Source organism: Pocillopora verrucosa, chromosome 2 (genome assembly GCF_036669915.1).
Source record: "Pocillopora verrucosa isolate sample1 chromosome 2, ASM3666991v2, whole genome shotgun sequence".
Taxonomy (NCBI): Eukaryota; Metazoa; Cnidaria; class Anthozoa; order Scleractinia; family Pocilloporidae; genus Pocillopora; species Pocillopora verrucosa.
In genome coordinates, this window is record NC_089313.1 from 19,211,619 (window position 1) to 19,225,976 (window position 14,358).

General features: G+C 37.5%; 2 protein-coding genes across 3 annotated transcripts; both read left to right on the top strand.

Moving 5' to 3' along the window:
• The first annotated feature begins 53 nt into the window (after positions 1-53).
• Positions 54-2,556, top strand: LOC131790643 (QRFP-like peptide receptor). The gene is made up of 2 exons (XM_059107877.2): positions 54-197; positions 335-2,556. Exon 2 carries the CDS (start codon positions 413-415, stop codon positions 1,514-1,516), a length of 1,104 nt encoding a protein of 367 aa, XP_058963860.2. The 5' UTR covers positions 54-197; positions 335-412; the 3' UTR covers positions 1,517-2,556.
• Positions 2,557-4,730: 2,174 nt separating this feature from the next.
• Positions 4,731-14,089, top strand: LOC131790712 (splicing factor, suppressor of white-apricot homolog). 2 transcript variants are annotated; one of them, XM_059107969.2, is made up of 12 exons: positions 4,731-5,079; positions 5,854-6,017; positions 6,462-6,605; positions 7,510-7,673; positions 9,333-9,852; positions 10,244-10,369; positions 10,630-10,998; positions 11,769-12,080; positions 12,638-12,758; positions 13,028-13,096; positions 13,326-13,437; positions 13,722-14,089. In XM_059107969.2, the coding sequence occupies exons 1-12, from the start codon at positions 4,871-4,873 to the stop codon at positions 13,761-13,763; spliced, it is 2,352 nt and encodes a 783-aa protein (XP_058963952.1). In that variant the 5' UTR covers positions 4,731-4,870; the 3' UTR covers positions 13,764-14,089. The 2 variants fall into 2 exon arrangements, with proteins under 2 accessions (XP_058963952.1, XP_058963953.1); XM_059107970.2 differs by having other exon boundaries at positions 10,247-10,369.
• The last annotated feature ends 269 nt before the right edge of the window (positions 14,090-14,358 follow it).

A 14,358-nucleotide genomic window follows, 5' to 3' on the forward strand; every position in this document is an offset into this window, starting at 1 on the left:
CAATAAAGGAATGATAATCATTGGAAAACAATTATGTAATAAAGCATGCGCGCGTTAAATTATAAGGGACTGCCACATCACGCCAGGATATCAATTGTGCCTTCAGTCTTCGTAAGAATACGTATTTGACACAAAAGCAAATGCTGTGCTGAAACCAATTTATTTTACCTTTGACTGAATTCTGTTTAATTCAAAAGGTAAATTGGTGACTTTGATCTTGACGATCACTTCGTGTAACTGGTCTAGAACTTGGAGTTTAAGTACAGAGTCGGCTCCTCGGGGGTTGATTATTCGAAGCAAACCGTCTGACTGTACATTTGGTTTCCCTCGGCAGGTATTCTACCGACGCACATCTGAGAGCAGTGAGAACCCACTGAGATCTATCAACGTAGGATTTAAGCTTTCCACAGCAATGAACAACTCTTTAAATTCAACTGCAAGTTCAGCGATTCTGCCGAGGAAGTTTGTATCAGAGCCGTTTGCAATGACAGTTGTAAGGCTGTCTCTTTTTGGCATCATGTTCCTCGCTGCCGTCATCGGAAATTTCTTCGTGTTTACAGCTCTTTTTGGTAATAGTCGCCTTCGAACATTCAGTTATTACCTGATCACGAATCTCGCAATAAGCGACTTTTTTAGTATCCTTTGGGTTCCTCTGATTCTTGTTGACGAACAGCTAAAGTCTGGCTGGATCTACGGTCCATTCCTCTGTAAGTTGATGAATCCAAGCCAGGTCGTCTGCGGTTTGGTAACCACGAATGTGCACGTTGCTATAGCAGCTGATCGATATTTCTCCATAGTTAGTCCATTTGGATATTCATGCAATCATTTTAAATACCGCCGTGCATTTTTAGTTGTGTCTGCCATTTGGATCGTGGCGGTCGTTTGCTCTCTCCCGTTGTTTATTTTTAGACGAGTATTGAGCGTAATCTTCAAATCTGGCAGGAAGATGGATTACTGCTTTGAAATATTTCCGCCCATGAATGCGGATTCAGAGCATGGTTATCGTCAGATTTACTCTGTGTTTCTTTTCCTAGTGAATTATATTATTCCCCTTTCTATTTCTACCGTGCTGTACGCAAGAATTATTCTTCACTTAAAGAAAACCAAGCTTGAGAGGAAAAAATTGGGTCGAAAATTCAGCCAAAGAAGCAAAGCGTCAACAAATGGTACCAAAGTGTATTGCAACGATTCAACTCAACTTGAGAGACGTTTTATTTCTATGGCTATCGTCATAATTTTGATATTTTTCTTCTGTTATTTGCCTTATCAAGTTGTCTTTCTTCTCCTTGAGTTCACAGACTACGCTGCGTCGTGGAAATATGTTCGAATACTAATGAACATAGTTTATTTTCTGACGTGGGTGCCAAATGCATTGAACCCAATCTGTTTTGGTGCCATGGATCAGCGCTATTCGAAAGCTTTCAGAAAAATTTGTTTCGCATTTCAAGATACCTCTGATAAAGATTCCAAGACCAATCAAAGTGGATCTCTGTCGAGACAAGCGCGTAAAGTATAACTGACACTGATGTATAGATGTCTCTTCAGGTGGATAAATTGTTTGATTTGGTGTGACCACAATAACGATATGCTGGGGGGGGAGAACTCTTAGAATTCTGGGTTAGGGAGTGTGAATGATCTCTTCAGTCTCTAACTATAACGCATCTCCATTCCTTATTTCAAGACAAGCAATTCTAGAGTCCGTTTTTTTTAATAACCCATAATGTGAGGTTCAAAGGGGTACTGTCTCCCTCCCCTCCCCCCAGTCTTTAAGGACCGCTGGATTAGAAGAGCATGCATATTCGTTCAATTAAATTCAGCTTATCTTTTATGATCTTTTTCTAATTGTTTTGGCTGACTCTGCGGACTGGTCAACGAAGATATCCTCTGAATATGAACTGATAAGATGAAAAAAGGTTGTAGATGAAATATTACGAAGTGAAAAGAAGCTCAAGTGTTTTTGTTAGTGATCTTTAAGAAGTTTATGCTAAAATACGTGACTGACGTATCCAGCCATTTGTGCTCTGAGATTATAATGAGACGGAAAAGGTCATTGCAGTTCAGCAAGTTTTGTGATTTCTACTTAAAATGGTTCATAAATGTTTTAATTTCGAGATAGCTTGATCAACAGCAGTTTAGCGTTCGCGCTTTCATTTGATAAAAACTCTTATCTTTATCTCCTAAGACCTGAGAAATCCAATTTTCAGTGTTTTTTCTATTTTTTTTTCTACTTAACCTCTTGCTGAAGTACTTAAGTTTCTTTGCATTGGTCCCTGGTAAAATCCCCGATCCAGTTGTTCTAGCAATGTTAAAAGCAAGAGGAGGGTTGATAAATACTCTCTTCATGAAATTTGTTGCAGAATTCTCCACTGCGTTAAGGAAAATCTCTGCGGAGCGCTGCTTCGACAATCAATAGGACTGTATCTTTCCGATTTCTTGCGTTTATTTACGATCTATACAATATCCGAACTCTTTACATTCAAACGATCTCGATCTTCTGTTACAAGATAGTGATTCTGTTTATCTGCTATTAAAACGGGAATACACGCCTAAATTACGTAAATGCAAGACTGACACTACTTATTCGTGATTTACTAAAATCCTGAGCTTTTAATTTGATTTTAACAACAGTTTCCTATTATACGCCGACCAACACTTCTGTAATTTGCACCCACACGCACGCACTATTTGCGACACGAAAGACAAATTACGCAATGTCACAGTATGTTCCAACTCAAACGCGAACGCACAATTTCCCTTGGCAATTCCTTATCTAATTATTTCAGACCATTATTGATTTTCTATATCACGAACATAACACAAAACACAAAATCTTACGTAACCCAACTGTCATCAAACCTTCAGCTTAATATAAAGTGTCACGCGATACGCTTACAAGATTATCACGACAGAATTTCAAACACTTTGCGGTATCTCACGATGTTATCTTTGCTAGTTGTCAGTTTGAAAAGCACTCCTTTATCAAATGTAGCAGTGATTTTTGTTCCAGTCTCATCTGGTAACTACAGATCAACGATAAACTTTCAATCATACATTTTCTACAAATGGTTGTAGCCAAATTCAATCAGTAATCAGCCCCAATAAAAGAAGACAGCTTCTATCCCAACGCCGGAGAGTGCGTTACGCCTCAGATGCGCTTTCACAAACCTTAAAGTTGCGGAGCATTGAGCCGCTTTTAACACATGTTCTGTTCAATGGAACCTGGCCAGAACGGTAAACGTAGAAAACAACCTACAAGAAATTTCATAAAAAATGATGGTTCCGTAACTAACTGGGATGATTAGAGGACGACAATTTATTGTAATTGTCGGTAAACATCTTCATCGAGGCCATCTCATAAAAGTTATGCAGTTGAATCGTTTGATTCGTTTTGTAGCAACCAATGGAAAGACTCAGGGGTCTCGTGAGGGTTTGAACAGATAATAATCGCTCATTAAAATACGATTTCTTTCAAGTTATACCTCTGTGATTGCGTCTTGATGATATCATTAGGTATCTAGAGAAATAACTCTGTGACTGTTATAGGTAAATGACCGCTTTAGGCTATGAAGTTTAATCAAATGAAGCATGTGTCAGAGAAAGGAGCGGAAGTGATTATAAACTTGGTTGAAATTCCTTGCGTGCGGGTGATGGTGGGTTTCAAAATTTACGGTATAGCCATAAAGGACGTCTCTTTGGTCAAGAGAAAGCATCAAATAATTATGATAGCAAAGCGAGCTGGCGTAATATGTGGAAACCTGAGAACACAAGCCACACTGAGTCAGCTGTAGAATGTTATCGCCGAAATTAACTAAACATACACTTCCTTTAAAAACTCTTTTATTATCTTTCATTTGTTTTCTGAAGAGGCAAATTTGCTGAGGCGAAAACCCGAAAACACGCCCGACAATTTTCCCCTTTATTTTGTTTGGTATTCTTTAAACTCTACTGTCTGAAAATCTTGTTGCTCGTTAGAGGAATTGAGAAAACCTTCATTCACTGGCCCCGCCCCTAACGAAGTGGAGTGTTAACACTCTGTGCTCTAAATTTAGTCTCAGAGATCTTTCACTTTGAATATATATACACATTTGATTTATGTAATCATTATTTCTGTCATTCATTACCTTACTTGATGTTCCTAAAGCGTGATAATGAAACCATGATTTCGGTCTTATAACTTTACTGATAGGTCGGCAAGGGAACACCACAAACGCAGTATCTTGATTACAAGGTCAACTGTTTATTACAAGCTTAACATATGGTTTTTGAGATTGGCCACCCCGGGCCCAGAAAGAAAATAAACGGCCTGAAAATTTGAAGTGAGATGGCTGTTGTGCAGAAGCGGCCACTTGGCCATTGTATTCAGTATTAACTGTTTGATCCGTTATGTCCATGTTTACTTTACGATTCTGTCTTTTTTTATAAGTTACTTCAAATTACGAGCCATTGGTCAGATCACAGTTCGTATTTTCGACATTTTTGTAGTGTTCTACCTCTCCCAGGAATTTAAAATGGTTCTTTCCTCAATAGTTAATCAAACGAAAAGTGTCCGAAATCTAAGAGTACAGTCCCAAATCGGTCGGATAATATTGTCTAACGTTCGAAAACGGACGAAAACGGACGAAAACGTCCGAAATCGGACAATGGCGTACGAAATAAGAAGGTCCAGTGCTTTCCTCTCCGGCAAAGACTTGTGGGATAATACAAGGGAAATCACTGTGACGTTACATGACGTCGTGAGCGGCGGCCATGTTGTTTGCTCTGTTCTCTGTAAATCGGTGAGTTTTTCCCAGTATGTCTGAAGGAATAATTACAAAACGAAGAAGGACAGTTGCGGAATGTCTTTTTGGACTTTCTTTATAAGACTGGGACAATGTCGGTGCTGTTCGATCCACATGAAGTCGGTATAAATGGTCAGTCGAATTTGCGAAAAGGTGCAAGACCGCCTCGAAGGAAAGAAGATGATTTGCTTGTGTTCGGTTATGCGTGCAAGTTGTTCGAGAACAATCAAACGGCTGCTTCTTTTGATGAAGAAAAGAGCCTGATACCGTGGATGGGCGACGAATCCCTTCTGATCGACAGGTCTGTTTGATATGAAACTTTGTTTGGTTAAGATTAATAAAACTTCGTTCTTGACTTTGAAATCACGTTTCATGATTATTTGTGAACGTTGTTATTGTGAGATGAGGAATATTCCTCGATTTATTTCAGAAGAAACTGTTCATCGAGGATTTGCACTTAAAGGGTAATGGAGGTAAATCAGTGATCTATTTTCCCAGATAAAAACTTTTCGATTTGAGCTTACCATTTTTGTGCTACAAATACAGAGTCTTGACAGAATCGAAGGGTATTGTATGAAAAATTCTTAGAAATGCAATTTTTTACGTTAACTGCGTCGATCAAAAAATTTAAACCCTTCGGATCATTGATAGCAAGTGATGAGGAACTTCAATGCATCACGGTAAGTTTTCTGTCAGAGGAGAAGTACAATGTAAGTAATAAATGGTGGTAAGTACTTTGGTGAATTTAAAAATATTGTAGTGTACATTGTTTATCATTGGTGATCTGAGAATTACACCTTGTGATAAAGATGTATGCAGGTTCTATGAATACCCAGTTGCTTGAGAATTTTGCTGGATTTGTATTCTGCAGATTGGCAAAACATTTTTGTGGTGTAGGAATGCAAGCTCTAGATGTTGGTCAAACTTGAAGGCTTCAGACCATTTCAGAGATCAAATATGAGAGATGGGACTTAGATTTATAAATTAAGCCATTGACACATCAATAAGCATACATATTGCTGCATGGGTACAGTAATGGCTATCCACTCATTAGTTTCCCATGGCTTAATTCCAGGTATGATGCACGTCTGTTGTTTACAGACAAGGCTCAGTTTGTCTCCAAACCATCTCAAACACCTCCTGTCCTTACACCAGAAGAAGAGGAGATGGAAAGACGTTTTGATGAAGAAAGGTATTTGGACCTCCATCATGACACACAGGAGTATGAATTACAACAAGGTAAGCTGTAATAGGAAGGTTATGTTTTGTATGAAACTGATTTTTCTTATTTGAAATAAATGATTTACTCCTAGATATTTTGCAGTATGTACATGGATATCAATGTATGAAATAGTTGTATGTCAACCCACTGAATCATTAATTAGGATATTTTTATCCTGACTTGAAAAAGTTTTTGTTAGACCTTTGATTTAGCATATGACAGATCTCATAGTTTGGGTTTTTTCCTAATCTTTCTTGGTGAGATGACTTCATAACGAAATAGTAAAATCCTGTCATTAACTATTAATATATGATAGATTAAAAGTAATGTGAAAAAGTGGTGAATTTTAGAATTAATCTTTTGTACTGTAGAAGTCATCTTACACATGATGATTTTTATCTTTACTTATAAATTAAATGTGTCTTATAACTGATACACTCATTTTTTTCCTATTTCCAAAGAGGAGGAAATGAAACGTTTCCAGCAAGCCCTTAGTGAAGATGGTGCTTACAATTCAGTGGCTTTCAGTTATGACTATAGTGCACCAGAGAACAGCTTCCACTATCCACAAAGTGTTTCAAGTTATGAAACAACTTCAAGAGAAGGTTTGCACATAACTGAAGGTTTTTTTGTATGCTGGTTATTTGCAGGGTATGATTGTAAATACAAAAGAACTTTTCAAAGCATCTTACTTTTATGTATGTATTTTCGTCACATGACTGGCATTTAACTCTTTAGACCTGAAGAGTGACTTGCATCAAAATTCTCCCTACAATATCACCTCTGAATCACATGTTAAGGTCATGAGAAGAAAGGAAATGATCACAAACGAAAGAAGCTTTTGATTGGTATACAAATTCTCCTTGTCAGCATCTTAGGAAATGTATAAAGAGCAGTATGGAGAATATGCTTACTGGTTTTAGGGTGTAAAGGGTTAAAACATCTACAATATACAGAAATGCTCAGAGATGAGGGTTCCCAAGTGCAAGCAAAAAACTTTTCTAGATTTTCATTTTTCAGAACATGTATGGTTTACAATGCATTTAAAATTAATTTTAGTAGCCAAATTGTCTCAAAATACCTCAGTCTGCTTTGTGTTTTGTGGTTGTAGATGTAACAAAGTCTCCAGAAATGAATAGATCATTGATTTACCACAATGCTATTGCATAAGCTGAGCTAGAAACTTCTCCATATTCTGGAACATTCTATAGAGTTATTTTAAAGATATGTCATCATTAGCATCTAGAATGTTCCTACTTCTAAAAATAGTGTTTCACAAATGAGTATGATGTAATCAGCTACTATAAATAAGGTTTGAGATCATAAGGTTTTCAGAAGATTAAGATAAGTGTTTAAAAGGAAAACAAGAATCATCTCCTGGCTTTGTGACAGTGAAACAAAGGGGAAAAAATTCAAACTACTTACATAATCAGTTGATGAGCTTGTTTGAAAAAAATGCCTGAAATCTGCCATTCATTGTTGATCACAGTTTATTTTGTTATTCTACAGGAACCCTTTTATACCAAGCAAGACAAGCTAACTCTTCTGTAGCACAGAGTGCACGGGAAGAAATGGTATCACCTTCTCCTAAACTACCTCAGCCACATCCAGTTCAACAACCAGAGCCTTTTGTTCCTCCAGAAGATCTGGAAATACCTTCAGATATGGAGATTGTAAGTGTCAAGGGCAAACAAGAGAAGGTTGTTATTTAATTGCCCTCATTATTCTTTTGTTGTTTTCTTATGATGTGTGTGATTTCTATTTCAGGAAGTTTTATTTGCAGCAGCTTTTGTTTTCCTTGATTTTCTAGTTTATAGAAAACCATGGTTAAATTCAGTGATGAGGTAGTCTTATACTTTCATGTAATACTCATTACAGCAAGTTTTTGGAGATAAGAAAAGAATCTCTGATGCACAATACATCTTTTAATGATAAATCACCAATTGAATATGGTAATGCAGTCTCTAGACTTATAATGTTGCAAGTCATTGTATAAGATTATGACAACAGTGGAATGAAAACAATGGAACTGGCTGATTTGCTTAATCTTTTAATGGAAAGAGAAATCCAGTGCAAATTAGGGAGTCATTCTAAATTGCACCAGACTGTACTACAAAATTTTATTTATTTAATGTGACAACTACACTTGAGGTCAAATATTTTTAAAACAATCAGCCAAAAAAGTATGATTTTCATAGGAGAGTACTTGCTGATTTTAGCAACACAATTTGCAAACTTTTCAAGAATGTTGAAATTTTTAAAAGTATTTCTTGGTTCTCTTACTTTTTTTCATTAGGATTCTTTTTTTAAAATTAAATTATATACTTCATATGTGTTGAGTAGACAAACACAAACTGACAAACAACAGCATTGGTGTAAAATGCTTTGCAATTGTTGGCCAAAATTAAATGGATCTTAAAAAAACAACCAAAAAAGGTACATACAGAGAAATTATTTTGTTCTCTTATCAGGGAAAGGTATGCTTGTATGTATCCACAGTGTACTCTGTAGCTCTGTAGTAAAAGGAAAAAAAAGTATACCTGGCTTTACTAACATGTCCAGACAGTTTGTTTCTTCAGTAGGAATTCATCTACAAACAGTAAGAGATGATCATGAATGGCAGAGACTTCAAATGCAAATGTAATCATATGGACAAGTGTTTTTTCCAATTTCTGTGTGGAATATGCAACAGCTTTACAATGATGTCTTTAATGGTTTTTGTCTGACTCAAATGAAATTTAATGGCAAATGGAAATGTTGTGGTTTAAATATGCTTTTTTGGTCAAGGGCTTTTTAACCAGTTGGATAGGGGAACAAGAAACATTGGGCATAGGAAGCGCACATTTTGACTAGAAGTTCCATTAATCTTATAATTGCATTGTACTTTGGTCTTAATACTGTGATTTTTTTAACCTGGGAAAAAAAAGAAAAAATGCCAATCGGTTGAAAAAAAACTGAAATCAAGACTGATTAAACCAAAAAAGCCTTACTAGGCATATGTGCTGCTATTGCGAATGCTCTACAGGTTTGGTGAATTGTATAGTTACTTAGTGAAAAGATTCCTAAAGTGATCAATCTTATCACAAAAAATACAAACCATGTGAAGGTCAAGTTTCCACAAAGCCTGGTTATTGAGAATCCTATACTCAAATGGAGCTAAGCTCTAAAATCCCTGTAAACTCACATGTGAAATTGTATTTTCTGTGATCACAACATTGTTTTTTATTAACTTACTTTAATATGATCATGCAGCTTTTATTCTGTTCTCTTCTGAAGACTAAAATAATATCTGAGATGGGTTATAATTGGATTTTTATGTCCTCTCTTACTAGCCTGAGACAGCCAAAATGCAAGCCATAATTGAAAGGACTGCTGTGTTTGTTGCTAAACAAGGGAAACAAATGGAAATCTTGGTCAAAGCCAAGCAGTCTGGAAACCCTCAATTTGACTTTTTGCTCATTGACAACTGGTTGAACCCATACTATCAGCATGTTCTTAAGTATATCATGGAGGGAAAGTATAACCCAGTCATACCAAAGCAGCCATCACCTGAACCTCAGCCAGAGGCTCAAGAAAGTGAGAGTGAGGATGAATCTGATGGAGAGTATGAACTGCATCCATTGTTAGCTGCGTCGCTTCACAAGAAGGTTACAAGACCAAGATCACAGCCATCATCAGCATCATCATCTCCATTGCCAGACACTCTTGGCAACAAGTTTAGTAGGACATTTGCTCCAGTGGCAATAGGTTCGTCATCAGTTTCTGCAACACAGGATAATGGCAGTACTCATGACTTGCAGAATTACAGTGAGACTGATGAGTCATATGATTACAGCATGTGGTATTCACAAGGTTTGTATATTAAAATGTTCATTTAAATTCACTGTGTGGACATGAACTTTTAACCTTTTGACTCCCAGGGGTGACATAATTGAATTCTCCTACCAATTTTTCCTAAGTGTCAGGCTGGCTGATTACGAGAATTTATAAAATTATCAACTACATTCTTTTGGAGTTTTTATCTTTATAAAATACCTAATTCACAGAAATATCCAACAACAAAAAAAAATACCTGTCATCAGTTTGAGAATCTTAAGAGTGATCCTTACTTACTGAAGTAAGAACCGGTATTCCTTAGTGAGTTTTTTCAAGACAGCTGCTTTGGAGAGAAATTATGAAGTGAATTATAAAACATTTTAGAGTGATATAAATTTCAAAATGGTTTAAAAAATTTTTATTTCAGAAGATATGTATGCACAGTATGGATCAACTAGTGGCTATACCTACCTTCCTCCTGTGACACCAGTCTTGTCTGTAGCAGATATGATTCCACCTCCTCCCCCACCCCCAGGGGAAGGTCCATTAGAGGGTATGTTACTTGTCTCTTGCAAAGTTCAGTGTTGTTTAAATGTAATACCAATGTAATACCAATATAATCAGCCTTGCTACATGAAATTGATTCTGATGCTGTACTTCACATTTAATTTTACTTAATAACTCACTGAATTCAATTCAGTCCATGCAAAGTCAAAGGGCCTAAATGAACAAAACATATGCTTGTATGGATTGTTTTTCTATCCTTGACATAAATGTTTTTACCCTCTTTTTATGAACTGTTGTTGCTTGCAGAAGAGTGGTTGGATTCTACATCTTCAGTACCTCCTTTACCTCCCCCTCCCCCACCTCCAGCCCCTCCAGGTATCTTTGTTCCCAGCAGTGTTGAAATGTCCGGGCCAGTGGCACCTCCTCCCCCTCCTCCTGGAGTCTCCACAGTAGCTCTGGTCTCAGAGCAGATCATACCTCCACCTCCCGATCTTCAACCCATTGTGGATAAGCTGGCAAATTATGTTGCCAAGAATGGTCCAGATTTTGAAGAAATTATCAAAGCCAAGAATGATCCTCGCTTTGAGTTCTTGAACCCCTGGAACTCCCATTACAGTTATTTTCAGCTCAAAAAGCAACAGGCTGTCGAAGCTGCTCGACAACGAAGAGAAACAGGTTTGTGTCACCATGCTAAGTAAACAGAGGAACAAGTAAATTACCAAGTATGCATGTTTGGTAGCTGTTAAGAACACTGTTTGTTTGTTTTTTTTTCTTTTGTTAAACACTACACTCTCACAATTCCTCTCTCTACCAAGGAGTACAAATGGATACCAGTAATCTTTCAGGGAAATCTTTTGAAATAATTATTCAAGTTCTAGTTGCATGAATTTCATCAGCTCTTCCTGAAAGTGTGGGGATACCTATTTACACTCCTGGTTAGATATGGGTAATGTGAGAGGAAAGTGTCGTAAAAACACAATACACCACCTCACTCAGGGCTTGAACCTGGACCTTTTAACCCTTTACACTTGAAATCAGTATTCATATTCTCCATACTCTTCTGTACTCATTTCCTGTGGAACGGACATGGAGAATTTGTTTAACAATCGCATTTCTTTTCATGATCTTAATGAGTGATTCAGCTGGAGGAGCAGATAGATACTGATCACTCCTCAAGTGTAAGGGGTTAATACAGAGTGAAGCACTAGTCCATGAGGTGAACATGTTTCTCATGAAGAACCCGATGAATTACTCAGGGATTATAATGGACAAATATCCTATTCAGGAGGTTAAGTGGTACTCCTAGTTGCTTTATACTTGAAAACCGGACAGCACCACAATAAACACCGAGCCAGAGTCTAGTGCTGCATAATACATCTTAAATTACTAGTTTAAAATCATTTGAATTGATTCTTAATTAACACTGTTCTGTTTATTGATTGCAGAAAATGACAAAATTCGAGTTGAGGTCCCTAAAGGGCCTATTAGTTTCTCAATCAAGGCCAAGGATGTGAAGAAACCCAAAATAGAGTACAGGACAAGTGTTATATACAAACAGAGCTATGAACAAGGACAGAGTGATGAGGATGCTGATGATGCAGAAACAGAGACCGACACAAAGGAGATATCACAAGCCAGCGGAGAAAAGGAGGATGTAAACAAACTGTCAGAGTCAAGCTTTAGTCAAGACACCAGTCAGCAATCTACAGAGGACTTGAACCAACAAATGGATTCTATTAAGGCGGCGGAGAGAATTGGTACGTATTTGCTTATTAATTTTATGGTGGATGAGGTTGATATTAGGGAATAGTCTACACAATTAAATACTTTAGTAGCTCTACTTTGGTTTCAACAATGTTGGCAAAATCGTAATCTGGTGGACTTTTGCCTTCGATATGTGGCCCAAGCTCACAGCACGTGGGTCGCTAATCGATTGAAAAAAAAAGGAGGCCATGATCAGTAACGTACAGAGCGGACCAAGAAAACGAGTATAGTGAGGTACTTACTATATCTCTCTGATGGGTTTGGGAAACAATTTCTGGTCATGCCGAGCGCTTTCAAATGACTGACGCATGTCTGAAGCAAAGCAACTCAGTTCGAAATGGTTGTTCAGTCGTCAGCATGTTCCAACACATTTTGAGAAACAGGATTTATTCATTTACCCACGAAGGTTAAGAACAATGGGCGATTAATAGCAAGAGATTTTGGCAAAGGAAGGAGCTTTGGATTTAAGTATGCAGCAGGGTATAACCCACTAAATTGATCAAGCAGGTACGTAATAATAGAATGATATAACAATTTGCTCTCGTTATAGCTCAGCATTTGGAATCCGAATCACGTGACAAACAGCTTCAACTTGAGAGAAGACGAAAGGCATCACTTTTCATCAGCATGCTGAAGAAGACAAATCCCGGTGATGAACTGGAAGCAAACGAGTAAGTGTCCTCGTCGCCGTTAACCTCTGGACTTCAGTGATTCATTAATTCGAGGCGTGATACGTGTGTTTACATCAAAATGTTGAGTAATGTGTCCTTGGACATTCAACCTCGGGACAGTTATCCGAAGCTTTGGGCATCAAGGTGGTTGGATTGTATTAGCTTCCACACCCTTTCCATGGCTGTAAATAGGGCTCACAGAGTTGATTAACTTCCATTCATCCTGTTGGGCATTCATTAAAGGTTTTTGTTGTTTTTCTTTTAATCAGGTCTGCTCCTGAAAGCCAAGTGCACACTGGAAAAACCAGAAAGTTTGTTGAATCAAAAGGAGAGAAAAGGTAGTTAGTTTGATTAATTATTGTTTTGAATTACTTGCATTGCCCTACTTATAAACAACAGAGAGTGAAACTTTTATCAAGGTTTGCTTTGAAACATAACATGATACTAGGAATGGATGCAGTTATAGCCTATTTTTACAATTCCTTAGAGTAGTGTGGTCCACTGGCTTGGCAGGTTTTGTTAAAATTTCATACTTTTTATGATTTGTTACCCTAAATAAAATTTTAGGTCGGACTCCCCTACAGCGAAGAGAAGCCGTGTTGATGACGACAGTGATGATGAGTCAATCAGTCGAGGTGGACTGGGGATGCCACCCCCTGACAGCATTCGTGTTACTCAGGTGAATATGAGGGGGCTTGGGGGAAATGTTTAGGATTAGGCGCACTTTGATTTTGTGTAGTGTACCCAATACCGAACCAACTAACAGATGCTAGGTAATTTAGTGTTAACAACTGAGTTGAAAACGTAAATTAACTACTGTAAAGGGTAAAAAAGCTGACGTTTCGAGCGTTAGCCCTTCGTCAGAAGAGAAACTTACCCCTTTATAAAACAGATGCTACCTTTATTAAGTCCTGTAAATGGTATAAGTGAAATAAATTTTTAAAAATGTGATATTTATTACAGGATTTGATGGCGAAAGTACTGGCTGCTTCCAGAAACAAGTGACACAAAGCCCTTGTGATGTGACAGGGTCGTGTTCCACTCTGTTGATGGACCGGAGATTCAAGTCACATCGAAACCATGTGACCCATGACTTCACATCATGTCCTCTCGCGTTCCAGTCCTTTGCCGGAGAAGTTTAAAAAGGAAAGCATCGAAACGTTAACTGAGAAAGCATTACGCTAAGCGTTAGTACAGCGAAGAAGTGAAAAGATAGGTCTGATGTAGGATTGAGAAATTTGGTCTATGTTTTTGTAAATAGCAAACAACTTTTTTGTAAAGTACTTTAAATCTGAATGTTTTCTAAATAAATGTAGAGAATCTGATGTTTACATCATGCGTCTTTGTCATCAATAGCGTCGGTGGCGTTTAGGTCATCTTGGAACAATTTTCAAATGTGTGTTTAAAGTGTTAGTTATAATTTTGATTTTAAGTCCGAAGCTATTTGGTTTTTAGTTGTAATGATGAGTTGCATGATTCTGACTTTCTCTTCTAACTTCCGTAAGTGGACATACCTTCTTTATCTATTGACTTTGATTTGGACCCACGCTGAAGTTCCTGTTGTCAAAGATTGATAGATTGATCGGAAGCATTAAGTAAG

Excerpts from the sequence above, each read along its gene's own strand:
- LOC131790643 (XM_059107877.2), top strand. The coding sequence starts at position 413 with ATGAACAACTCTTTAAATTCAACTGCAAGTTCAGCGATTCTGCCGAGG.
- LOC131790712 (XM_059107969.2), top strand. The coding sequence starts at position 4,871 with ATGTCGGTGCTGTTCGATCCACATGAAGTCGGTATAAATGGTCAGTCG. Across the intron at positions 12,759-13,027 it reads GATGAACTGGAAGCAAACGA|GTCTGCTCCTGAAAGCCAAG; the intron begins GTAAGTGTCCTC and ends TCTTTTAATCAG. Across the intron at positions 13,438-13,721 it reads ACAGCATTCGTGTTACTCAG|GATTTGATGGCGAAAGTACT; the intron begins GTGAATATGAGG and ends TATTTATTACAG.